Consider the following 26,344-nt stretch of genomic DNA (forward strand, 5'->3'; position numbering starts at 1 on the left):
ATCTGTTCCTCATTCTGATACCTCCACCTCCTGAACCCTCCTGAACACTGTCTGGTCCATTCACTATAGTAGGCTGGTCTACTTCAAACCATCTCTCTGCCATAAAGCCGGGTCATTCTAGACAGGATGAAATAATGGCACCCCATAAAGCCGGTCATTCCACTAGACAGGATGAACGTGCATAAAGCCGGGTCATTCTTGAACGGTGCCATAAAGTGACCAGATCTCAGGGCTCTGGTCAAAAGTAGTGCACTGAATAGAGAATAGGGTGCCATCAGAGAGGCACACGATCGGTGCAGCGCCCCTCAGCCAATGAATCCCGGTTTGTTATGATTAATTACCATTGAAAGGACCCTTACTAGTGTTGGGGGTATTTCTGAGCTGGTATTCATACAGTATGTCATCTATAATAATTAATAATAATAATAATAATAATAATAAAGCAATAATTGTAATGATAATAGGTAGTTATGCTACATTTTTATTAACAAATATTTTATATTTTAAAGTTTTAAAGTGCATTCACAGATAGTAAATAGTACACAGAACATCAGAAAGGACAGTTAAACTAGCAGGAACAGTGGAAAGTGTGTCAGAGATTAAAATAAATTAGACATCTTTCAGTTATTGGCAGGTCAGTAAAAGAGTCTTTAACATATCAAAGAGAAAGTCCATAGTAACGTCATCATAGCAACGGCAACGTCCATAGCAACGTCTTCCTCTTCACTTTACCCCAAAATGCTAGATGGCCATCGCCTGTAAAGAGAGACAACAGTGCCACCTTGTGTTCTCTGTTTTGCGTTGCACATCCTGAATCCACAGATAGTGGCTGTGTTTCACTGGCGTGAGGTGACTCCCTTATGTCCTCTCCTTCATCTCAGCTGAAGGGACCAGTCCTGAAAGGTCAAACACCAGACTCCTTTTTCAACTGTTCAGGTCGTTCAGGTCGTTCAGGTCATTCAGGTCATTCAGGTCGGTCATTCAGGTCGTTCAGGTCGTTCAGGTCATTCAGAGTGGTGCAGGAAACGAGGCTCAGAGCTGTAGGAAGTTCCTAACTCTCACCATGTTGTCTGGCGTCTCTGTTTCTCTCTCCTGTCCCATGTGTCCATCCACCTCATCTGCCTGTAGACTCCTCCCTCTGGGATGGCAGACAGTATAATACAGGAGCAGACAGACCAGCCCTAGAACGGTCCCTCCAAATATCAGCAGAGTCACCGGCCAAAAGTACTCAGTAGCGTTAACCTCTGGCCTCACCAGAACCAGCAGCAAAGGACCAGAGAGGTTCACTAACACAAAGAGAACGTAGTACACAGCCATCGGCCATCTGGTATCCTGTCCTTTCACGTTAAAGAAGGTGAATATGAGGACGACTCCCACGACGATCCGATAGAGCCTCTCTAGACCTTTAGACGTGCAGAAGTCAGTACGGACCCAATGGGCCCAGAGGGTTCCGGCCAGCCAGACGACAGCCATTCCCAGGGTACTGTAGGGGCTGAGGACGAGGAAGAGGCTGAGGCTGAGGATGTGAGCGGTGATGGTCAAGAGCTTGTACAGGAGGTAAACGAAGGTAGGGAGGCCAGAAGGCATCTCTCGGACCTGGGGATGTTATATTCATTATTATATATATATATATGATAAATTGATTATGATATTATATATTATTATATTATATATTATTATTATATTACCTGGGGTAAGGATCGACGGAGACACCGACGGTAGTCCACTATAGCCCAGGCGATGTTGATGAATGAGCCCACCATGCAGATGCCTGGACAGGGGAAGACGAGACACACATTAGAGAAGGATCTTGACAGACAGACATGTGACAGACAGACACGTGAGAGACAGACATGTGAGAGTCAAGTTGTGGCAGTGGCTGCAGTCTCTCTCTCTCTCTCGGTTGCTCTCTCTAACAGTCTCAGTCTCTCTGTCTCTCTCTCTCTCTCTGTCTCAGTCTCTCTCTGTCTCTGTCTCTCTGTCTCTCTCTGTCTCTGTCTCTCTCTCTGTCTCAGTCTCTCTCTGTCTCAGTCTCTCTCTGTCTCTGTCTCTCTCTCTCTCTCTGTCTCTCTCTCTCTGTCTCAGTCTCTCTGTCTCTGTCTCTGTCTCTCTCTCTGTCTCTCTCTCTCTCTCAGTCTCTCTCTGTCTCTCTCTGTCTCTGTCTCTGTCTCTGTCTCTGTCTCTCTCTCTCTCTCTTTGGTTGCTCTCTCCAACACTCACAGTCTCTCTCTTTCTCTCTCTCTCTCTCTTGGTTGCTCTCTCTAACACACATACAGTCTCTCTCTCAATTCAATTCAATTAAATTAAATTTGCTTTATTGGCATGATGTAACAATGTACATATTGCCAAAGCTTATTTTGGATATTTACAATATAAAAATTAATAAAATGATCATCAAAATTGTCAACGGGACAACAGTAACAACAATAACCAATGGTCAAAATAACCATACATTGAACTATAACAATAAGCATACAGTAGAGGACATGTGCAGGTTGATTGGTCTGTCAGACACTGTCCCTCAACTTATGGCAGGCAGCAATGTAGTGGTCTGCCAAACCCACAGCTCTCTGCGTCCTCCCCCAACAGGACGGGTAGCCTACTCTCATCAGAGAGGTCTTTAAAACCTTGAATAAGGGTTTCAAACTTGGGGAAATGACACTCTCTAATTGTTTTATATTTTTTACATTTTGTCAGGAAATGCAGCTTTGTCTCAGGTTCTGCTGTGGTGCAGTGGTTGCACAGCCTGTCCTCTACAGGGAGCCAGGTTCTGCTGTGGTGCAGTGGTTGGACAGCCTTTCCTCTACAGGGAGCCAGGTTCTGCTGTGGTGCAGTGGTTGCACAGCCTTTCCTCTACAGGGAGCCAGGTTCTGCTGTGGTGCAGTGGTTGCACAGCCTTTCCTCTACAGGGAGCCAGGTTTTCCTGTGTCTACAGCCTTCTCAATGGCAAGGCTGTGCCTACTGAGCCTGTACTTTGTCAAGGTTTTTCTAAGGGTTTGATCAGTAACCACGGTGTACTGTCGATTAAGGGCCAGATAGCACTGCATTTTGCTTTGTGCTTGTGTTTCCCAATAAGCAATATAGTTTTGTTTTGACTGTGTTGTAATTTGGTTTATCCTGATTGATTGGATGTTCTGGTCCTGAGGCTTCAGTGTGTTAGTAGAACAAATGTGTGAACTCAGGACCAGCTGGATGAGGGGACTCTTTTCCTTGCTCAGCTCTTGGCATTGCAGTGCTTGGTAATGATATGAGAGGGGGTCACTGTATTTTAGATGTTTCCAAAACTTAATTGTTCTTTTTTTGATTTTTTATTATAGATGGATATTGGCCTAATTCTGCCCTGCATGCATTGTTTGTAGTTTTCCTCTGGACATGTAGGAGAATCTTACAGAACTCTGCATGCAAGGTTTCAATGGGGTGTTTGTCCCATTTGATGACATCTTGTTTGCAAGTGGACCCCACACCTCGCTGCCATAAAGTGCAATTGGTTCAATGACACATTCCATTAGTTTTAGCTTTAGTTTTGTAATAGGTATTTCAATTTGAATTAGCTTTTTAATGGCGTAGTTTGCCCTGCGTGCTTTCTCTCTCAGCTCATTCACTGCCTCATTAAGGTGTCCAGTTGAGCTTATTTTTAAACCTAAGTAATTGTAGTGTGTACAGTACTCTCTATATTTAAACTTCAGTGATTGTAGTGTGTACAGTACTCTATATATTTAAACCTCAGTAATTCTAGTGTGTACAGTACTTGTGTACAGTACTGTACTTACAGTCTAATTCCCTGAGATCTGGATCTTCTCTGGAAAATCATTATTTTAGTCTTTTTGGGGTTTACTGCCAGGGCCCAGGTCTGGCAGTACTGCTCTAGCAGGTCCAGGCTCTGCTGTAGGCCATGTGCTGTGGGTGACAGCAGGCATAGGTCATCTGCAAAGAGTAGGCATTTAACTTCTGCATTGTGGAGACGAACACCAGGGGCTGAGGATTTTTCTAGAATAGTGGCCAATTCATTGATGTAAATATTGAAGAGTGCAGGGCTCGGATTGCAACCCTGGCGAAGGCCCCGTCCCTGGTTAAAGAATTCTGTTATTTTCTTGCCCATTTTAATTCTGTACGTATTGCCAGTATACATTGATTTAATTATGTCATATGTTTTACCCCCTACACCACTTTGTAGAACAGTCCTGTATGCCAAATAGAATCAAATGCTTTTTGGAAGTCGATAAAGCGAGCGTATATTTTGGTATTATTTTGGTGGACATGTTCATCTATCAGGGTGTAAATATGATCAGGCATGTGATGTTTTGGTATAAATCCAATTTGGCTTTTATTCAAGACATTGTGCTTATTAAGGAAGTTTAGAACTCTTACATTTATAATACTACAGAAAACCTTCCCCAGGTTACTGTTCACACAAATGCCTCTGGAATTGTCAGGGTCAAATTTGTCTCTGTTCTTAAAGATTGGGGTTATGAGTCCTTGATTCCAGATGTCAGGGAGATAACCCACTCAGGATCAAATGAAACAGTTTTTATATAGTCAATTGACATTTTGGTCTAGTGAGTTTGAGCATCTCATTGAGGATGCCATCAGGTCCGCAGGCCTAAAGTTTCTTATAGAGATCCTGGTCAGTAAATCTCTCTCTCTGTCTCTCTCTCTCTCTCTCTCTCTCTCTCTCTCTCTCTCTCTCTCTCTCTCTCTCTCTCTCTCTCTCTCTCTCTCTCTCTCTCTCTCTCTCTTCTTCAAGGGGCTTTATCTGTCTCTCTCTGTCTCTAACTTGTCTCAAAGCTGTCTGTCTCTCTAAAAATCTAACTCTGTCTCACACATACAGTCTCTTCTCTCAATGTCTCTGAAAATGTCTCTTCTGTCTCTCTATCTCTGTCTCTCTCTCAAGATAAAAATAAATAAGCTCTCTCTCTCTCTCTGTCTCTCTCTCTCTCTCAAATTTTCAAATTCAAGCTGCTTTATTGGCATGAAAACATTGTGTCAATATTGCCAAAGCAACAATGTATACAATATACATTGGAACAAAATTCTAAATGATAGCAAATATAAAATATAAAAGTGTAGTAAATAATAATACAAAATTAAATACAAAAATAATAATAATTACAGTAATAACAATAATAGCAATAACAATTAAGTTACTGCTTACTATGCAGATGTTATTATTCAGTGTCCCTCTCTCTCTCTCTCTCTCTCTCTCTCTCTCTCTCTCTCTCTCTCTCTCTCTCTCTCTCTCTCTCTCTCTCTCTCTCTCTCTCTCTCTCTCTCTCTCTCTCTCTCTCTCTCTCTCTCTCTCTCTCTGTCTCTCTCTCTCTCTCTCTCTCACGACAACGGTAATTACTGAGGCAGTCTAGACAGAGCAGGAGACTGCAGGCAGTCTAGACAGAGCTAGTGACTGCAGGCAGTCTGACTCTGGTGACTGCAGGCAGTCTAGACAGAGCTAGTGACTGCAGGCAGTCTAGACAGAGCTAGTGACTGCAGGCAGTCTAGACAGAGCTGGTGACTGCAGGCAGTCTAGACAGAGCTAGTGACTGCAGGCAGTCTAGACAGAGCTAGTGACTGCAGGCAGTCTAGACAGAGCAGGAGACTGCAGGCAGTCTAGACAGAGCAGGTAAATACAGGTAGGGTAGACAGAACAGGTCAGGTAGGGTAGACAGAACAGGTACAGGTAGGGTAGACAGAACAGGTACAGGTAGGATAGATAGAGAAGGAACAGGTAGGGTAGACAGAACAGGTACAGGTAGGGTAGATAGAGAAGGAACAGGTAGGGTAGACAGAACAGGAACAGGTAGGGTAGATAGAGAAGGAACAGGTAGGGTAGACAGAACAGGAACAGGTAGGGTAGACAGAACAGGAACAGGTAGGGTAGACAGAACAGGTAAATACAGGTAGGGTAGACAGAACAGGTAAATACAGGTAGAGTAGACAGAACAGGTAAATACAGGTAGAGTAGACAGAACAGGTAAATACAGGTAGGGTAGACAGAACAGGTAAATACAGGTAGGGTAGACAGAACAGGTAAATACAGGTAGAGTAGACAGAACAGGTAAATACAGGTAGGTTAGACAGAACAGGTAAATACAGGTAGGGTAGACAGAACAGGTAAATACAGGTAGGGTAGACAGAACAGGTAAATACAGGTAGAGTAGACAGAACAGGTAAATACAGGTAGAGTAGACAGAACAGGTACATACAGGTAGGTTAGACAGAACAGGTAAATACAGGTAGGGTAGACAGAACAGGTGAATACAGGTAGAGTAGACAGAACAGGTAAATACAGGTAGAGTAGACAGAACAGGTGAAGGTCTCTCTGTCTCTCAGGTCTCTCTGTCTCTCTGTCTCTCTGTCTCTCTCTCTCTCTCTCTCTCTCTATCTCTCTCTCTCTCTCTCTCTTGGTTGCTCTCTCTAATACTAATAGTCTCTCTCTCTCTCTTGGTTGCTCTCTCTAATACTAATAGTCTCTCTCTCTCTCTCTCTCTCTCGGTGCATGCTGGGTGTTTTTGGAGTTTGAGTGTTTGGTGTGGGAAGCTCTATCCTAACTAACTTTCTTGATTCTTTTCTTTACATGTTATTTTCTATGGTGGAGGGTTAATGCAATATTTGTTTTTAGCGGTATCCAAAGTTTTTCTTTTCAAAGTTAGGGTGGAAGAGGACAGAGTAACTTTCCTGGGGGTTGGAAGGTGTAGTGTGCGCAATGGCTTCTCAGCCTAGCGGGAGGAGACGCTGTCGATACAGCATGGATTCAGGTGTGTTCCTGAGAACGGAGTTAAGGTGGAGGAGGTTCTGCTCGCGGTCGGTGAACAGGTAGGAGCTGAGTTTATACATTCTGCTTCTAGAATGAACAAAGCTGTGGTTGTGTTCATGAAAAGGGCTAATTTGGTCGGTAGGCTAATTGCTAGCGGAATATTTGTAAGGGATGTGTTGGTGTCAATTTCACTCTCTCTACCCCTTCAACAAGAGTTGTAGTGGCAAATTTGCCTCCGTTTATTACTGATGATCAAATTAGGAAAGAGTTGAGTCGTTTTGGTAAGTTTGCTAGCGGTTTCCGTGTACTGTCAGCAGGTTTTCAGGCAGATGCCGTTAAGCACGTTGTTTCGTTCAGGAGGCAAGTGTTTATGTTTCTGAACAATAATGAGCAACAGCTAAATGTGCATTTTAAAGTGAGGCATGGGGAGGGGCTCTATGCAGGTTTTGCCAGCACAGATAGTCTACGGTGTTTTGAATGTGGGGATTTGGGGCACAAGAGCTTTGCGTGCCCACATAAAGGCCATAGAAAAGGTGAGGGTACAAGCGCAAGTGGGGGAAATCGAGGTCAAAATGCAGGGGGTAAGGAGATGCAGACAGCAGAGGCTGGGCCTAGTCAGTCTAGAGATGGTGGTGTAGCTGAGGCTGGCCCTAGTCAGGCTAGAGATGGTGGAGAAGCAGAGGCTGGCCCTAGTCAGGCTAGAGATGGTGGAGAAGCAGAGGCTGGGTCTAGTCAGGCTAGAGATGGTGGAGAAGCAGAGGCTGGGTCTAGTCAGGCTAGAGATGGTGGAGAAGCAGAGGCTGGGTCTAGTCAGGCTAGACATGGTGGAGAAGCAGAGGCTGGGTCTAGTCAGGCTAGAGATGGTGGAGAAGCAGAGGCTGGGTCTAGTCAGGCTAGAGATGGTGGAGAAGCAGAGGCTGGGTCTAGTCAGGCTAGAGATGGTGGAGAAGCAGAGGCTGGCCCTAGTCAGGCTAGAGATGGTGGAGAAGCAGAGGCTGGGTCTAGTCAGGCTAGAGATGGTGGAGAAGCAGAGGCTGGGTCTAGTCAGGCTAGAGATGGTGGAGAAGCAGAGGCTGGGTCTAGTCAGGCTAGAGATGGTGGAGAAGCAGAGGCTGGCCCTAGTCAGGCTAGAGATGGTGGAGAAGCAGAGGCTGGCCTAGTCAGGCTAGAGATGGTGGAGAAGCAGAGGCTGGGTCTAGTCAGGCTAGAGATGGTGGAGAAGCAGAGGCTGGGTCTAGTCAGGCTAGACATGGTGGAGAAGCAGAGGCTGGGTCTAGTCAGGCAGACATGGTGGAGAAGCAGAGGCTGGGTCTAGTCAGGCTAGAGATGGTAGGGTAGTGGAGGCTGGGTCTAGTCAGGCTAGAGATGGTGGAGAAGCAGAGGCTGGGTCTAGTCAGGCTAGAGATGGTGGAGAAGCAGAGGCTGGGTCTAGTCAGGCTAGACATGGTGGAGAAGCAGAGGCTGGGCCTAGACAGGCTAGAGATGGTGGAGAAGCAGAGGCTGGGTCTAGTCAGGCTAGAGATGGTAGGGTAGTGGAGGCTGGGTCTAGTCAGGCTAGAGATGGTGGAGAAGCAGAGGCTGGGTCTAGTCAGGCTAGAGATGGTGGAGAAGCAGAGGCTGGCCCTAGTCAGGCTAGAGATGGTGGAGAAGCAGAGGCTGGCCCTAGTCAGGCTAGAGATGGTGGAGAAGCAGAGGCTGGCCCTAGTCAGGCTAGAGATGGTGGAGAAGCAGAGGCTGGGTCTAGTCAGGCTAGACATGGTGGAGAAGCAGAGGCTGGGTCTAGTCAGGCTAGAGATGGTGGAGAAGCAGAGGCTGGGTCTAGTCAGGCTAGAGATGGTGGAGAAGCAGAGGCTGGGTCTAGTCAGGCTAGAGATGGTGGAGAAGCAGAGGCTGGCCCTAGTCAGTCTAGAGATGGTAGGGTAGTGGAGGCTGGGTCTAGTCAGGCTAGAGATGGTGGAGAAGCAGAGGCTGGGTCTAGTCAGGCTAGAGATGGTGGAGAAGCAGAGGCTGGCCCTAGTCAGGCTAGAGATGGTGGAGAAGCAGAGGCTGGGTCTAGTCAGGCTAGAGATGGTGGAGAAGCAGAGGCTGGGTCTAGTCAGGCTAGAGATGGTGGAGAAGCAGAGGCTGGGTCTAGTCAGGCTAGAGATGGTGGAGAAGCAGAGGCTGGGTCTAGTCAGGCTAGAGATGGTGGAGAAGCAGAGGCTGGGTCTAGTCAGGCTAGAGATGGTGGAGAAGCAGAGGCTGGGTCTAGTCAGGCTAGAGATGGTGGAGAAGCAGAGGCTGGGTCTAGTCAGGCTAGAGATGGTGGAGAAGCAGAGGCTGGGCCTAGACAGGCTAGAGATGGTGGAGAAGCAGAGGCTGGCCCTAGTCAGGCTAGAGATGGTGGAGAAGCAGAGGCTGGGTCTAGTCAGGCTAGACATGGTGGAGAAGCAGAGGCTGGCCCTAGTCAGGCTAGACATGGTGGAGAAGCAGAGGCTGGCCCTAGTCAGGCTAGAGATGGTGGAGAAGCAGAGGCTGGCCCTAGTCAGGCTAGACATGGTGGAGAAGCAGAGGCTGGCCCTAGTCAGGCTAGAGATGGTGGAGAAGCAGAGGCTGGCCCTAGTCAGGCTAGAGATGGTGGAGAAGCAGAGGCTGGGTCTAGTCAGGCTAGAGATGGTGGTGTAGCTGAGGCTGGCCCTAGTCAGGCTAGACATGGTGGAGAAGCAGAGGCTGGCCCTAGTCAGGCTAGAGATGGTGGAGAAGCAGAGGCTGGGTCTAGTCAGGCTAGAGATGGTGGAGAAGCAGAGGCTGGCCCTAGTCAGGCTAGAGATGGTGGAGAAGCAGAGGCTGGGTCTAGTCAGGCTAGAGATGGTGGAGAAGCAGAGGCTGGGTCTAGTCAGGCTAGAGATGGTGGAGAAGCAGAGGCTGGGTCTAGTCAGGCTAGAGATGGTGGAGAAGCAGAGGCTGGGTCTAGTCAGGCTAGACATGGTGGAGAAGCAGAGGCTGGCCCTAGTCAGGCTAGAGATGGTGGAGAAGCAGAGGCTGGGTCTAGTCAGGCTAGAGATGGTGGTGTAGCTGAGGCTGGCCCTAGTCAGGCTAGAGATGGTGGAGAAGCAGAGGCTGGCCCTAGTCAGGCTAGACATGGTGGAGAAGCAGAGGCTGGGTCTAGTCAGGCTAGAGATGGTGGGGTAGCTGAGGCTGGCCCTAGTCATGCTATGGAGGGTGGTGTAGCTGAGGCTGGCCCTAGTCAGGCTAGAGATGGTGGAGAAGCAGAGGCTGGGTCTAGTCAGGCTAAAGATGGTGGAGAAGCAGAGGCTGGCCCTAGTCAGGCTAGAGATGGTGGAGAAGCAGAGGCTGGCCCTAGTCAGGCTAGAGATGGTGGAGAAGCAGAGGCTGGGTCTAGTCAGGCTAGAGATGGTGGAGAAGCAGAGGCTGGGTCTAGTCAGGCTAGAGATGGTGGAGAAGCAGAGGCTGGGTCTAGTCAGGCTAGAGATGGTGGAGAAGCAGAGGCTGGGTCTAGTCAGGCTAGAGATGGTGGAGAAGCAGAGGCTGGGTCTAGTCAGGCTAGAGATGGTGGGGTAGCTGAGGCTGGGCCTAGACATGCTATGGAGGGTGGTGTAGCTGAGGCTGGCCCTAGTCATGCTATGGAGGGTGGTGTAGCTGAGGCTGGCCCTAGTCATGCTATGGAGGGTGGTGTAGATGATACTGCGTCTAGTCAGGTTATTCTAGTGGATGAGGAGAGTATAGTGGGGAAGTGTAAGAGATTAGGGGGAGGAGGAGGGTGTCAAGAGGAAAAGGAAAAGGGTGTGAACAAAGGCACCATGGAAATGTTGCCTGTTGCTGTGGGTGAGGCCCTAACCAGAGAGAAAGGGCAGGTGGTCAGGGTGGAAGATAGAGAAGAGGAGGAAAGTGAGTCTGAGGAAGAAGATGAGGAGTTATTTTTTTCAGACTCCTCTTCAATTGGCCCGGAGCTGACAGCTAGTCAACCAGAGGGGTCTAAGTACACATTGAGAGAACTGACAAGGTTCCTGAATGAGACTAAGGGGAAAAAAGTTAATCTTGAGGCTTTTTTTCCTGATCCTAGAAAGTTTGTAAGATCAGTACAACATGCTATGAGAAATGAGGGGCATGGTGTCCTCTCACCCAGGAAACGGTTTAGGTTGAGGAAGTGGGTCACAACAGTGCGTAAAGGTTTACCTTCAGACACTGTTTAAATGTTTAATTTCTTACTGACACTGGGGCTTTTTGAGCTTTGCTATTGGTCTATTTCTCTGCTTGCTTTTCTCCCAATTCTTATGGAGACTCTTCGGGTAGGCTCGCTCAATATAAATGGCGCCAGAGATGCGGGAAAGAGGAGTGTGTTGGGTGAATATGTAAAACAAAAAAAAGTACAGGTGTTGTTTCTGCAGGAGACGCATAGTGATGTAGTGAATGAAGTTGATTGGGGGCTCTGGTGGAAAGGGGCAAGTGTGTTGAGCCATGGGACAAATCTTAGTGCAGGTGTGGCAGTCCTTTTGCACCGGGTCTGGCTGTAAAAATTTGCTCCTCAAAGGAGGTGTGTAGGGGTAGGTTGCTTGTTGTTAAAGCAGAAATTAACAACATGTGTTTTGTCTTTATAAATGTGTATGCGCCTAACACAGGGAGAGAAAGAGGGGTTCTATTTGGGAGTCTTAGACAGGAACTCTCACAAGTAGCGCCTGAGGAGACGCTGGTGATCGGAGGTGACTGGAACTGTACAATGGATTTTACAAAAGACAGAAATGGGGAAGAGCCTCATTCAGTGTCAGTGGGAGTGTTAAGGGACATCTTTAATCAGTTTGACCTAGTGGATGTTTGGAGAACTAAACATCCAAACACAAGACAGTATACGTGGGTGAAGGTTTTTGGTGCTAGGGTGAGTGCAGCTCGACTTGATCATTTTTACATGTCCAGGAATCAGAGCAATAGGCTGCTGGGTGCTACCATTCTCCCAGTGGGGTTTTCGGATCACCACATAACCATGGCTCGGCTGTCTATTTCACCAGGGCCCCGGCAGGCATCTTATTGGAAGTTCAATGTAAAGCTCTTACAAGATGCCACTTTTTGCTCAGGTTTCCAGACTTTTTGGGAAAGATGGGGGCAGCGAAGAGAGGAGTATGAGTCTCTGAGTCAATGGTGGGATGTGGGGAAAGTGCAAATTCGGCTTTTCTGTCAACAGTACACAGCTCTCTCATCCTCAGAGGCTAGGAGAGTATTGGGGGAACTAGAGCGGTGTATTAGTGAGATGGAGGTAGAGATGGTGGGGCAAGGCAATGTAGGCCTCCAGGCTAACTTAGCCGAATTACGTAGGGACCTGGGCAGTTTTTTCCAGGTTAAAGCAAAGGGAGCACTTGTAAGAGCTAGGTTCTCCATGCTCAAGGAGATGGATGCTCCCAGCTCCTTCTTCTTTGGTTGGAAAGACAGAGCAGTGAAGCCAAGGGTATGCATTGTCTACGGCTGTCTGATGGGCGGGTGACCTCTGTGGTGGGGGAGATGCGGGAGCGGACTGTGGAGTTTTATACTGAATTGTATAGGGCAGAAATGTGTGATCCTATGTGTGCTCAGGTCTTGTTCGCAGGACTCCCTAAGCTCTCTCGGGCACAGAGGGATGAAATGGACATTCCTCTGTTGTCACATGAACTGGCAGAGGCAGTAACTCAGATGTCCCCCGGTCGTGCACCCGGGGTCGATGGACTTCCAGTGGAATTTTACAAAAAATTCTGGGGAACAATTGGACAGGATTTCTTTTGCGTGTTGCGAGAATGCGTCGAGGTAGGAGAGTTGCCGATGAGCTGCCGTCGGGCGGCTCTGACTCTCCTGCCCAAAAAAGGGGACTTGTGTGAACTTAAGAACTGGAGGCCTGTGGCATTACTCTGTGCGGACTACAAGATTTTTGCCAAGGTCCTCTCTAACAGACTGAAGTCCCATCTGGACTCTATAATACACAAGGACCAGACATATTGTGTACCGGGACGCTCAATCACGGACAACTTGTTCTTGATTAGGGACATGTTGGACTTGTCGAGAGGTTCTAATGTGAACTTTGGACTGGTCTCTTTAGATCAAGAGAAGGCTTTTGATAGAGTGGATCATGAGTATCTGTTTAATGTGATGTCTGTGTTTGGGTTTGGGAAGAGTTTTGTGACCTGTGTGAAGCTGTTGTATGCTGGGGCGTCATGTATGGTTAAGGTGGGAGGGGGCTCAGTAGGCCAGTCTGGGTGAGACGGGGCATTAGACAAGGATGCCCTCTATCTGGGCAGCTGTACACACTAGCCATTGAGCCTTTTTTTAGGACTGCTACGCAGGAGACTGCGGGGAGTGTGCTGGACAGGCATGGATGTGGTGACAGGAATAGCAGTCTCAGCATATGCAGATGATGTTTCTGTGATGGTCAGGGATGGGCAAGATATGCAGGAACTAGAGACCAGTCTGAAGGTGTACGAGGGAGCTTCATCAGCTAAGGTAAACTGGGGAAAGAGCAAAGCTCTGTTATGTGGGGCATGGGGGGATAGGGCTCCTCCTCTGCTTCCAGGGGGTTTGCAGTGGGGTTGTGAAGGGCTTAAAGTGTTGGGGGTGTACCTGGGCTCGGAGAGGTGGGTCAGCAAGAACTGGGAGGGGCTGTCACAGGCAGTGGTGTCAAGACTGGCCAGGTGGAGGTGGCTCCTGTCCCAAGTGTCATATAGAGGGAGGGTGCTGATAATCAACAACCTGGTGGCATCTTCCTTGTGGCATAAACTGGCTGTCCTCAACCCCCCCGCCGGTTTGCTTGCAGACCTGCAACGCAAGCTGGTGGACTTCTTTTGGTCGGGACATCACTGGCTGAAGGCAGCAGTTTTGTACATGACCGTCCACGAAGGAGGACAAGGCCTGGTGGAACTGGAGAGCAGGATGGCTGCTTTCCGACTAAAGGCGGTGCAGAGACTGCTGTACCACACTGATGTTGGCTGGAGGGAACCAGCATGCGCGCTGCTGAGGAGAGCTGGTGGATTAGGGTTGGACCGGCAGCTGTTCCTCATGAAGCTGGAGAGGCTGAGTACAGCAGGTCTCTCAGGTTTTTACTCTGCGGTGCTGAGGGCCTGGCAGCTGCTAAGGCCCACACGAGAAGGGGGTGTGGAGCCTGGGCAGTGGGTGTGGGAGGAGCCTATCTTCCACAACCCAGCCATCCCTTTGAGATCGGTTCAGTCGGCCACCCTGCAGAGGCAACTGATGGCAGGGGGTTTACAAAGGCTGGGTGACCTGAGACTGCTGGGAGAGGAGGGGTGGAAAACCCCGGAGGTCTTGGCGCAACAAACAGGAATAACGTCTCTTAGGCTGCTGGAGAGATTCCTGGAGGAGGTCCAGGAGGCACTGTCTGAGCCGGTAAGGGGGGTGTTTGAGAGGCCAAAGGGAGAGGGGCCACCAATGTTCCCGCCACTGCAGGTGACGGCAGAGACTGGAGACTGGCAAGGGGGTCTGGAGGACTTGTTAGATTTTAACACTCCGAGCCTGGGGGAGTTTGAGGGGGTCGGAGGTAAAGCCCTCTACAACCTCTGCATTAAGGTTAGGAACATTAGGAGCCTGGGGGAGTTTGAGGATGTGGGAGGTAAAGCCCTCTACAACCTCTGCATTAAGGTTAGGAACATTAGGAGCCTGGGGGAGTTTGAGGATGTGGGAGGTAAAGCCCTCTACAACCTCTGCATTAAGGTGAGGAACATTAGGAGCCTGGGGGAGTTTGAGGATGTGGGAGGTAAAGCCCTCTACAACCTCTGCATTAAGGTTAGGAACATTAGGAGCCTGGGGGAGTTTGAGGGTGTGGGAGGTAAAGCCCTCTACAACCTCTGCATTAAGGTAAGGAACATTAGGAGCCTGGGGAGTTTGAGGATGTGGGAGGTAAAGCCCTCTACAACCTCTGCATTAAGGTTAGGAACATTAGGAGCCTGGGGGAGTTTGAGGATGTGGGAGGTAAAGCCCTCTACAACCTCTGCATTAAGGTTAGGAACATTAGAGCCTGGGGGAGTTTGAGGATGTGGGAGGTAAAGCCCTCTACAACCTCTGCATTAAGGTTAGGAACATTAGGAGCCTGGGGAGTTTGAGGGTGTGGGAGGTACAGCCCTCTACAACCTCTGCATTAAGGTTAGGAACATTAGGAGCCTGGAGGAGTTTGAGGGTGTGGGAGGTAAAGCCCTCTACAACCTCTGCATTAAGGTTAGGAACATTAGGAGCCTAACAGGAGTGAAGGCACATCAGTGGCAGGGGGGATGTGGAGAGGAGAGTATGGTGGGTTTTAGATGGAGGGGGCTCTACAAACCCCCAGTACCAAAGAGGTCAGGGGACCTCCAGTGGAGGGTTCTTCATGGAGCCCTGGCCACTAACAGCTGGTTGGCACGGGTTGATCCGGGAATTGGGCAGGGGTGTCCTTTCTGTCAAATGAAAGAAACTGTAATTCATGTGTTTTCTGTGTGCACCAGGTTAATGCCATTAATGTCTCTGTTGGAATGTCTGTGTGACAGGTTGGGGGTGGTTTTTGCTGTTGGGATATTTATAATGGGATACAGGTATTCGAGTAAGGAGAAAGAAAAATGTGTTTTGTTGAATTTTCTGTTTGCTCAGGCAAAGTTAGCTATTTGGCTAACAAGGAGGAACAGGGTCAAAGGTGGGGGGATAACAGACCCTTTACTACTGTTTAATGGGATGGTCTCTGCGCGCCTTATGGTTGAGTTTGAGTTCTATAAAATGATCAAATGTGTGGAGATGTTTGAGGAGATATTGTGTGTTGGGGGGGCTGTCTGTATTGCTGGGGAAGATGTTTTGGATATACGGTTGTAGGAGAGGGTTTTTGTGTATGGTGATTTGTATCATGTGGTAGATGGAAAGATGAGTATGGTACATGTATGCAGTACAGGATCTATTTTTATTTTTTTATTTTAGGAGTGGGGGGTGATTTTTAAATGAATTGAGAATATTTCAATAAAGAAAGACCAAAAGTCAAAAGTCTCTCTCTCTCTCTCTCTCTCTCTCTCTGTCTCTCTGTCTCTCTGTCTCTCTGTCTCTCTCAGGTCAGTGCAGGAAGTCTAGACAGAGCAGGTAAAAGCAGGCAGTCTAGACAGAGCAGGTAAATACAGGTAGGGTAGACAGAACAGGTACAGGTAGGGTAGACAGAACAGGTACAGGTAGGGTAGACAGAACAGGAACAGGTAGGGTAGATAGAGAAGGAACAGGTAGGGTAGACAGAACATGTACAGGTAGGGTAGACAGAACAGGAAAATACAGGTAGAGTAGACAGAACAGGAGAATACAGGTAGGGTAGACAGAACAAGTGAATACAGGTAGAGAAGACAGAACATGTGAATACAGGTAGAGAAGACAGAACAGGTAAATAAAGGTAGGGTAGACAGAACAGGTAAATACAGGTAGGGTAGACAGAACAGGTAAATACAGGTAGAGAAGACAGAACAGGTAAATACAGGTAGGGTAGACAGAGCAGGTAAATACAGGTAGGGTTGACAGAACAGGTAAATACAGGTAGGGAAGACAGAACAGGTAAATACAGGTAGAGTAGACAGAACAGGTAAATACAGGTAGGTAAGACAGAACAGGTAGGGTAGACAGAACAGGTATAGAAGACAGAACAGGTAGGGTAGACAGAACAGGTGAATACAGGTAGAGTAGACAGAACCGGTGAATACAGGTAGGGTAGACAGAACAGGTAGGGTAGACAGAACAGGTAGGGTAGACAGAACAGGTAAATACAGGTAGAGTAGACAGAACAGGTGAATACAGGTAGAGTAGACAGAACAGGTAAATACAGGTAGAGTAGACAGAACAGGTAAATACAGGTAGAGTAGACAGAACAGGTGAATACAGGTAGGGTAGACAGAACAGGTAGGGTAGACAGAACAGGTGAATACAGGTAGAGTAGACAGAACCGGTGAATACAGGTAGAGTAGACAGAACAGGTAAATACAGGTAGAGTAGACAGAACAGGTAAATACAGGTAGAGTAGACAGAACAGGTGAATACAGGTAGGGTAGACAGAACAGGTAGGGTAGACAGAACAGGTGAATACAGGTAGAGTAGACAGAACCGGTGAATACAGGTAGGGTAGACAGAACAGGTAGGGTAGACAGAACAGGTAGGGTAGACAGAACAGGTAAATACAGGTAGAGTAGACAGAACAGGTAAATACAGGTAGAGTAGATAGAACAGGTAAATACAGGTAGAGTAGACAGAACAGGTAAATACAGGTAGAGTAGACAGAACAGGTGAATACAGGTAGGGTAGACAGAACAGGTAGGGTAGACAGAACAGGTAGGGTAGACAGAACAGGTAAATACAGGTAGAGTAGACAGAACAGGTGAATACAGGTAGGGTAGACAGAACAGGTAAATACAGGTAGAGTAGACAGAACAGGTAAATACAGGTAGAGTAGACAGAACAGGTGAATACAGGTAGGGTAGACAGAACAGGTAAATACAGGTAGAGTAGACAGAACAGGTAAATACAGGTAGAGTAGACAGAACAGGTAAATACAGGTAGAGTAGACAGAACAGGTGAATACAGGTAGGGTAGACAGAACAGGTAGGGTAGACAGAACAGGTAAATACAGGTAGGGTAGACAGAACAGGTGAATACAGGTAGGGTAGACAGAACAGGTAAATACAGGTAGAGTAGACAGAACAGATAAATACAGGTAGGGTAGACAGAACAGGTAAATACAGGTAGGGTTGACAGAACATGTAAATACAGGTAGGGTTGACAGAACAGGTAAATACAGGTAGGGTTGACAGAACAGGTAAATACAGGTAGGGTGGACAGAACAGGTAAATACAGGTAGGGTTGACAGAACAGGTAAATACAGGTAGGGTTGACAGAACAGGTAGAGAAGACAGAACAGGTAGAGAAGACAGAACAGTTAGAGAAGACAGAACAGGTAGGGTAGACAGAACAGGTGGGGTAGACAGAACAGGTAGAGAAGACAGAACAGGTAGAGAAGACAGAACAGTTAGAGAAGACAGAACAGTTAGAGTAGACAGAACAGGTAGAGAAGACAGAACAGGTAGAGAAGACAGAACAGGTAGAGAAGACAGAACAGGTAGAGAAGACAGAACAGGTAGAGAAGACAGAACAGGTAGGGTAGACAGAACAGGTAGAGAAGACAGAACAGGTAGAGAAGACAGAACAGCTAGAGAAGACAGAACAGGTAGGGTAGACAGAACAGGTAGAGAAGACAGAACAGGTAGAGAAGACAGAACAGGTAGGGTAGACAGAACAGGTAGGGTAGACAGAACAGGTAGGGTAGACAGAACAGGTAGGGTAGACAGAACAGGTAGAGAAGACAGAACAGGTAGAGAAGACAGAACAGGTAGAGAAGACAGAACAGGTAGGGTAGACAGAACAGGTAGAGAAGACAGAACAGGTAGAGAAGACAGAACAGGTAGGGTAGACAGAACAGGTAGAGAAGACAGAACAGGTAGAGAAGACAGAACAGTTAGAGAAGACAGAACAGGTAGGGTAGACAGAACAGGTAGGGTAGACAGAACAGGTAGAGAAGACAGAACAGGTAGAGAAGACAGAACAGGTAGAGAAGACAGAACAGGTAGAGAAGACAGAACAGGTAGAGAAGACAGAACAGTTAGAGAAGACAGAACAGGTAGAGAAGACAGAACAGGTAGGGTAGACAGAACAGGTAGAGAAGACAGAACAGGTAGAGAAGACAGAACAGTTAGAGAAGACAGAACAGGTAGGGTAGACAGAACAGGTAGAGAAGACAGAACAGGTAGAGAAGACAGAACAGGTAGAGAAGACAGAACAGGTAGAGAAGACAGAACAGGTAGGGTAGACAGAACAGGTAGAGAAGACAGAACAGGTAGAGAAACAGACAGAACAGGTAGGGTAGACAGAACAGGTAGAGAAGACAGAACAGGTAGAGAAGACAGAACAGGTAGGGTAGACAGAACAGGTAGAGAAGACAGAACAGGTAGGGTAGACAGAACAGGTAGAGAAGACAGAACAGGTAGAGAAGACAGAACAGGTAGAGAAGACAGAACAGGTAGGGTAGACAGAACAGGTAGAGTAGACAGAACAGGTAGAGAAGACAGAACAGGTAGAGAAGACAGAACAGGTAGAGAAGACAGAACAGGTAGGGTAGACAGAACAGGTAGAGAAGACAGAACAGGTAGAGAAGACAGAACAGGTAGAGAAGACAGAACAGGTAGGGTAGACAGAACAGGTAGAGAAGACAGAACAGGTAGAGAAGACAGAACAGGTAGAGAAGACAGAACAGGTAGGGTAGACAGAACAGGTAGAGAAGACAGAACAGGTAGAGAAGACAGAACAGGTAGAGAAGACAGAACAGGTAGGGTAGACAGAACAGGTAGAGAAGACAGAACAGGTAGAGAAGACAGAACAGGTAGAGAAGACAGAACAGGTAGGGTAGACAGAACAGGTAGAGAAGACAGAACAGGTAGAGAAGACAGAACAGGTAGACAGAACAGGTAGAGAGAAGACAGAACAGGTAGGGTAGACAGAACAGGTAGAAAGACAGAACAGGTAGGGTAGACAGAACAGGTAGAGAAGACAGAACAGGTAGGGTAGACAGAACAGGTAGAGAAGACAGAACAGGTAGAGAAGACAGAACAGGTAGGGTAGACAGAACAGGTAGGGTAGACAGAACAGGTAGAGAAGACAGAACAGGTAGAGAAGACAGAACAGGTAGAGAAGACAGAACAGGTAGGGTAGACAGAACAGGTAGAGAAGACAGAACAGGTAGAGAAGACAGAACAGGTAGAGAAGACAGAACAGGTAGGGTAGACAGAACAGGTAGAGAAGACAGAACAGGTAGAGAAGACAGAACAGGTAGGAACAGGTAGACAGAACAGGTAGGGTAGACAGAACAGGTAGAGAAGACAGAACAGGTAGAGAAGACAGAACAGGTAGAGAAGACAGAACAGGTAGAGACAGAACAGGTAGACAGACAGTAGAGTTTGCTGGTTTCAGAACCCTTTGTATTTATGTTTTCATATATGAGGCAAATATAATTTTCTTTATTTTAATAGAAAATATTTTCACAAATTCCTGATTCTATATGAAAATGTGTTATACTGTGAATACAGGTAGAGTAGACAGAACAGGTAGAGAAGACAGAACAGGTAGAGTAGACAGAACAGGTAGAGTAGACAGTAGACAAATCCTCATCAATCTACACACAATACCCCATAATGACATCACAAAACCCCATAATGACATCACAAAACCCCATAATGACATCACAAAACCCCATAATGACATCACAATACCCCATAATGACATCACAATACCCCATAATGACATCACAATACCCCATAATGACATCACAATACCCCATAATGACATCACAATACCCTATAATGACATCACAATACCCCATAATGACATCACAATACCCCATAATGACATCACAATACCCCATAATGACATCACAATAACCCATAATGACAAAGCAGCTCGCAGATCACGGCACCTGTAAACAGCCCATCTATCTACCTACCTCATCCCCATACTGTATTCATTTATTTATTTTGCTCCTTTGCACCCCAGTATCTCTACTTGCACACTCATCTTCTGCACATCTACCATTCCAGTGTTTTAATTGCTATATTGTAATTACTTTGCCACCATGGCCAATTTATTGCCTTAACTCCCTTATCTTACCTTATTTGCACACACTGTATATAGACTTTTTCTTTTCTTTTGTTCAACTGTATTATTGACTGTATGTTTTGTTTATTCCATGTGTAACTCTTTGTTGTTGTATGTGTCAAACTGCTATGCTGTATCTTGGCCAGGTTGCAGTTGTAAATGAGAACTTGTTCTCAACTAGCCTACCTGGTTAAATAAAGGGGAAATAAAAATTCAATAGATTGGACATGATTTGGAAAGGCACACACCTGTCTATATAAGGTCTCACAGTTGACAGTGCATGTCAGAGCAAAAACCAAGCCATGAGGTCGAAGAAATTGTCCATAGAGCTCCGAGACAGGATTGTGTCGAGGCACAGATCTGGGAAAAGGTACCAACAAATGTCTGCAGCATTGAAGGTCCCCAAGAACACAGTGGTCTCCATCATTCTTTAATGGAAGAAATGTTGCTCCAAACTGAGCCATCGGGGGAGAAGGGCCTTGGTCAGGGAGGTGACCAAGAACCTGATGGTCACTCTGACAGATCTCCAGAGTTCCTCTGTGGAGATGGGAGAACCTTCCAGAAGGACAACTATCTCTGCAGCACTCCACCAATCACGACTTTATTGTAGTGGCCAGACGGAAGCCACTCCTCAGTTAAAGGCACATGACACATGACAGCACGCTTGGAGTTTGCCAATAGGCTCCCAAAGGACTCTGATACCATGAGTAACAAGATTATCTGGTCTGATGAAGAGACTAGTCAGGTTTGAGAGAAAGATGAAAGGAGCAATGTACAGAGAGATCCTTGATGAAAACCTGCTCCAGGTCGCTAGGGACCTCAGTCTGGAGGGAAGGTTCACCTTCCAACAGGACAACGACCCTAAGCACACAGCCAAGACAAGGGAGGAGTAGCTTCGGGACAAGTCTCTGAATGTCCTTGAGTGGCCCAGCCAGAGCCCGGACTTGAACCCGATCGAACATCTCTGGAGAGACCTGAAAATAGCTCTGCAGCAACGCTCCCCATCCAACCTGACAGAGAAGAAAGAGAGAAACTCCCCAAATACAGGTGTGCCAAGCTTGTAGCGTCATACCCAATAAAACTCGAGGATGTAATCGCTGCCAAAGGTGCTTCAACAAAGTACTGTGTAAACGTTTTTGCTTTGTCATTATGGGGTATTGGGATGTAATTATGGGGTATTGTCTGCAGATTGATGAGGGAGGGAAATAAACTATTTAATCAATTTTAGAATAAGGCTGTAACGTAACAAAATGTGGAAAAAGTCAAGGGGTCTGAATACTTTCCAAATGTACAGAAAAATATATATATATTTTTTTAAATCAATTTAATATAATATTAATATTTATAATCATTACTCCATTTATTACTTGTCTGTGCCAGTAAAATATTTTATATGATATAATTCTGTCAATATCTGATGGATTTTAAAACAAATCTAAAAGTTTGGAGAATCTTCAACTGTTGCCTTTATAAGTTTTTACAACCTTTTATCAATTCTGATGATGGTTGCTACAGTACTCACATTGTAGTATGGACCTGTGTCCGTGGCCCAGCATAATGTAGAGTTGGAGGACTAGCTGTGGAACACTCTCAAGGAACGTCTCAAACAGTTTGAGCATGCTCAGATCAGTCGCTCGGCCAAACAGGGCCAGGTGCACATCTCTGGGGCATTCAACAGGCCCAAGAGGCTTGGAAAACACAGCCCTGTATCCCGCCTTCAACAGGTCGTAGTACCTAACAGACAGAGAGATGTGAATTGGTATAGAGACAGACAGACGCTCTGAAACCAGCCTTCAACAGGTCGTAGTACCTAACAGAAAGAGAGATGTGGTTTGGTATAGAGACAGACAGACGCTCTGAAACCAGCCTTCAACAGGTCGTAGTACCTAACAGAAGGAGAGATGTGAATTGGTATAGAGACAGACAGACAGACAGACAGACAGACAGACAGACAGACAGACAGACAGACAGACAGACAGACAGACAGACAGACAGACAGACAGACAGACAGACAGACAGACAGACAGACAGACAGACAGACAGACAGACAGACAGGAGAGAGGCCTAGTTATCATGTACTGGTACTCATTGTATATAGCCTAGTTATCATTACTCATTGACTCAGTACTGGTACTCACTGTATATAGCCTAGTTATCATTACTCATAGACTCAGTACTGGTACTCACTGTATATAGCCTAGTTATCATTACTCATTGACTCAGTACTGGTACTCACTGTATATAGCCTAGTTATCATTACTCATTGACTCTGTACTGGTACTCACTGTATATAGCCTAGTTATCATTACTCATTGACTCAGTACTGGTACTCACTGTATATAACCTGGTTACCATTACTCATTGACTCATTACTGGTGCTCACTGTATATAGCCTAGTTATCATAACTCATTGACTCAGTACTGGTACTCACATACTCCCTTACTGTATATAGCCTGGTTACCATTACTCATTGTGTATTTATTCCTCGTTATTATGTTTCTATGTTTCTCTCTGTATTATTGAGAAGGTCCGTAATTGACCATTTCAATGTTAATCTACACCTGTTGTTGACGAAGCATGTGACAAATAACAGTTTGATTTGATTTGATTAACAAAGCGAGAGAGATGTGTAAACATTTGGAGACAAAATATAGTTTACATAAAAAGTACAACTTATAAATGAGCTTAGTTCAACTATTGTACCCCTTCAGAACCCACAATATATGCTTGTTTCACTGCAGTGTTTGGAAACTAAGTAAATGTGAACAAACACTATGCAGCCTCAAAACGTGGTTCACACTCTAACTTTGATATCATGGATGGTCAGTCCCATAGATCTGTCTATTGATATGAGAGTGTTGACATTTCTCCAGGCTCATCCCTCAGCTTTTTACCCAAACAGTGGTGTGGAGGACACTTTGTTATTGTTTAAACAGCTGCTTGACTCTTTAAGTGACTTGTTGCAAAGAGGATGTAAGTTTTGGAATATTTGTGTTCTGTAAAAGGCTTCCTTCTTTTCACTCTGTCGATTATGTTAGTATTGTAGAGTAACTACAACGTTGTTGATCCATCCTCAGTTGTCTCCTGTCACAACCATTAAACTCTGTAACCGTTTTAAAGTCACCATTGGCCTCACGGTGAAAATCCCTGAGTGGTTTCCTTCCTCTCCGGCAACTGAGTTAGGAAGGACGCCTGTATCTTTGTAGTGACTGGGTGTATTGATACACCATCCAAAGTGTAATGAATAACTTCACCACTTCACTCAAAGGGATATTCCCGTTTTCCTCTTTTTGTTTCCACCTCCACCAATCGGTGCCCTTCATTGCAAAGCATTGAAAAACCTCCCTGGTCTTTGTGATTAAATCTGTGCTTGAAACTCACAACTCAAATGAGGGACCCTACAGATAATTGTATGTGTGGGGTACAGACATGAGGTTGTCATTCAAACATCATGTAAAACACTATTATTGCACACTGAGTGAGTCCATGCAACTTATTACATGACATGTCTACTCATGAACTCATTTAGGCTCTTTGCCATAACAAAGAGGTTGAATACTTATTGACTCAAGACATTTCTGCTTTTACATTTTTAATTAATTTGTAAAAATGTCTAAAAACATTATTCTACTTAGACATTATGGGGGTTTTTGTGTGTAGATCAGTGACACAACATCTCAATTGTATCCATTTTAAATTCAGACTATATTCAGACACAACACAATATGGAAAAAGTCAAGGGCTGTGAACACTTTCGGGAAGGCGCGTTAGAGACAGACAGAAAGACAATAATGTGGTATTTACAGTCTGCACATAACATTACCACTATGCCCAAAGAACATACTTAAGATGCCATTCATTTTACCTGAAGAATGTCGACAACTCCCTGAGAATGACAGATGATGTGTAAAGACAGAGAGAATATAAGGACTGTTGACAACTCTCTCTCACTTCCTGAGAATGCCAGATGATGTGTAAAGACAGAGAGAATATAAGGACTGTTGACAACTCCCTCTCACTTCCTGAGAATGACAGATGATGTGTAAAGACAGAGAGAATATAAGGACTGTTGACAACTCTCTCTCACTTCCTGAGAATGACAGATGATGTGTAAAGACAGAGAGAATATAAGGACTGTTGACAACTCCCTCGCACTTCCTGAGAATGACAGATGATGTGTAAAGACAGAGAGAATATAAGGACTGTTGACAACTCCCTCGCACTTCCTGAGAATGACAGATGATGTGTAAAGACAGAGAGAATATAAGGACTGTTGACAACTCCCTCACACTTCCTGAGAATGCCAGATGATGTGTAAAGACAGAGAGAATATAAGGACTGTTGACAACTCCCTCACACTTCCTGAGAATGCCAGATGATGTGTAAAGACAGAGAGAATATAAGGACTGTTGACAACTCCCTCGCACTTCCTGAGTATGCCAGATGATGTGTAAAGAATATTAGGACATGGAGTTTCATTCCCATGCAAGAGAACACAGTCTTATCTGTCATTGTACTTGTCTTTGTGTTAAATAAGTCTGACTTTATAACACTAACCTGCATCTAAAGATCTGATTTCAAAAGATATCAGGGTACAAATGCTAAATAACTGTCAAAGATGAAAATACATTCGCATGATTTCGTCATCCCCCTCAGGGGAAGTGTACTACCGTGTGTGTTGTGAACATGTCAATCTAACGTCACTGTGAAGTTGAGAATAAATATAATATTCAATATTCAGATATGTCACCTAATACCTTCACATACCTGGTGAAGATGCCCGTCTGCATGACATGGAGTCCAATCAGTCCTCCTCTATTCATCTCACAAATCAGCCCATCTCCACCTGGGTTAGCAAGGGGTTTTCTCATGTCATCTCTGTACCAGGTGTAGCTGAAGACCTGTGTGGCTGCTGAGCCAACCACCACAAACAGTAAAGTCAGTCCAGCCCAGACCAGGTCTCCAACCAGGAAGTACTTCACAGCTAGTCCAACGTCTGTCACAATGTCCACCAGGTAAAAGCCCAGTCCGATGACGGTACAGATCCATCGAGTTCTAGTGAACTCCGAGTCTGTTTGAAGCATGTTTTGCTGCTCAGTTTTCACTCAATGGCAAATAAATCAATGACTAAAGTGAGAATTCCATCAATGTAAATCTTCTGGGTGATTGATTGAGCTTGTTTTTTTTGTGGGGGGGGGGGGAGTTGTTGGTTCTGGAATTACTTATTTGCATAGTTGCTATGGGGAGGAATGGTTTGTCCTTTAATCACCCGATGCTCCCATATGAACAACACTTCCTGTCAGGTCTGGGGTTTCCGAGATTATACGTTACCACGAGAACGTTTGAGAACATCTCAGTACCCTGTAAAAAGAAGAAGACTACAGAATTATTTTAGGACCAGAAATCAGAAACATCATAAATACAATTTAGTCACATGCATAAATTCTGTTTAAACCATTAAACTATTCACGTATAAATAAAACAGTCAAATCCATACATTGCCGTGACTGTACTTGAGCTCGGATGATGTGTCCACAGTACCCTTTGCCTTCCTTTCCCTCATCATAAACTCTTGATAATGAACTGCTGACGGGGTGGCAGGCAGCCTAGCAGTTAAGAGCATTGGGCCAGTAACCGAAAGTTCACTGGTTTGTATCCCTCCTGAGCAAGGCAATTCTTTAGTTATTTATTTTTATTTCACCTTTATTTATTTCACCTTTCTAGGTAGGCTAGTTGAGAACAAGTTCTCATTTACAACTCCGACCTGGCCAAGATAAAGCAAAGCAGATCGACACATACAACAACACAGAGTTACACATGAATTAAAACAAACATACAGTCAATAACATAGTAGAAAAAAGAAAAGTCTATATACAGTGAGTGGAAATGAGGTAGGTTAAGAGAGTTAAGGCAATAAATAGGCCATGGTGGCGAAGTAATTA

The 26,344-nt window shown here is 45.8% G+C and overlaps 1 protein-coding gene across 1 annotated transcript; it reads right to left on the reverse strand.

The window, feature by feature from the left end:
- Window positions 1–991: 991 nt before the first annotated feature.
- Window positions 992–25,955, reverse strand: LOC135523225 (XK-related protein 9-like). Its single transcript, XM_064949939.1, has 5 exons — window positions 25,900–25,955; window positions 25,170–25,763; window positions 21,924–22,135; window positions 1,689–1,771; window positions 992–1,596 (listed from the first exon to the last, which is right to left on the reverse strand). Exons 2-5 carry the CDS (start codon window positions 25,484–25,486, stop codon window positions 1,033–1,035), a joined length of 1,176 nt encoding a protein of 391 aa, XP_064806011.1. The 5' UTR covers window positions 25,487–25,763; window positions 25,900–25,955; the 3' UTR covers window positions 992–1,032.
- Window positions 25,956–26,344: the final 389 nt, after the last annotated feature.

This window comes from Oncorhynchus masou, chromosome 30 (genome assembly GCF_036934945.1).
Source record: "Oncorhynchus masou masou isolate Uvic2021 chromosome 30, UVic_Omas_1.1, whole genome shotgun sequence".
NCBI lineage: Eukaryota > Metazoa > Chordata > Actinopteri > Salmoniformes > Salmonidae > Oncorhynchus > Oncorhynchus masou.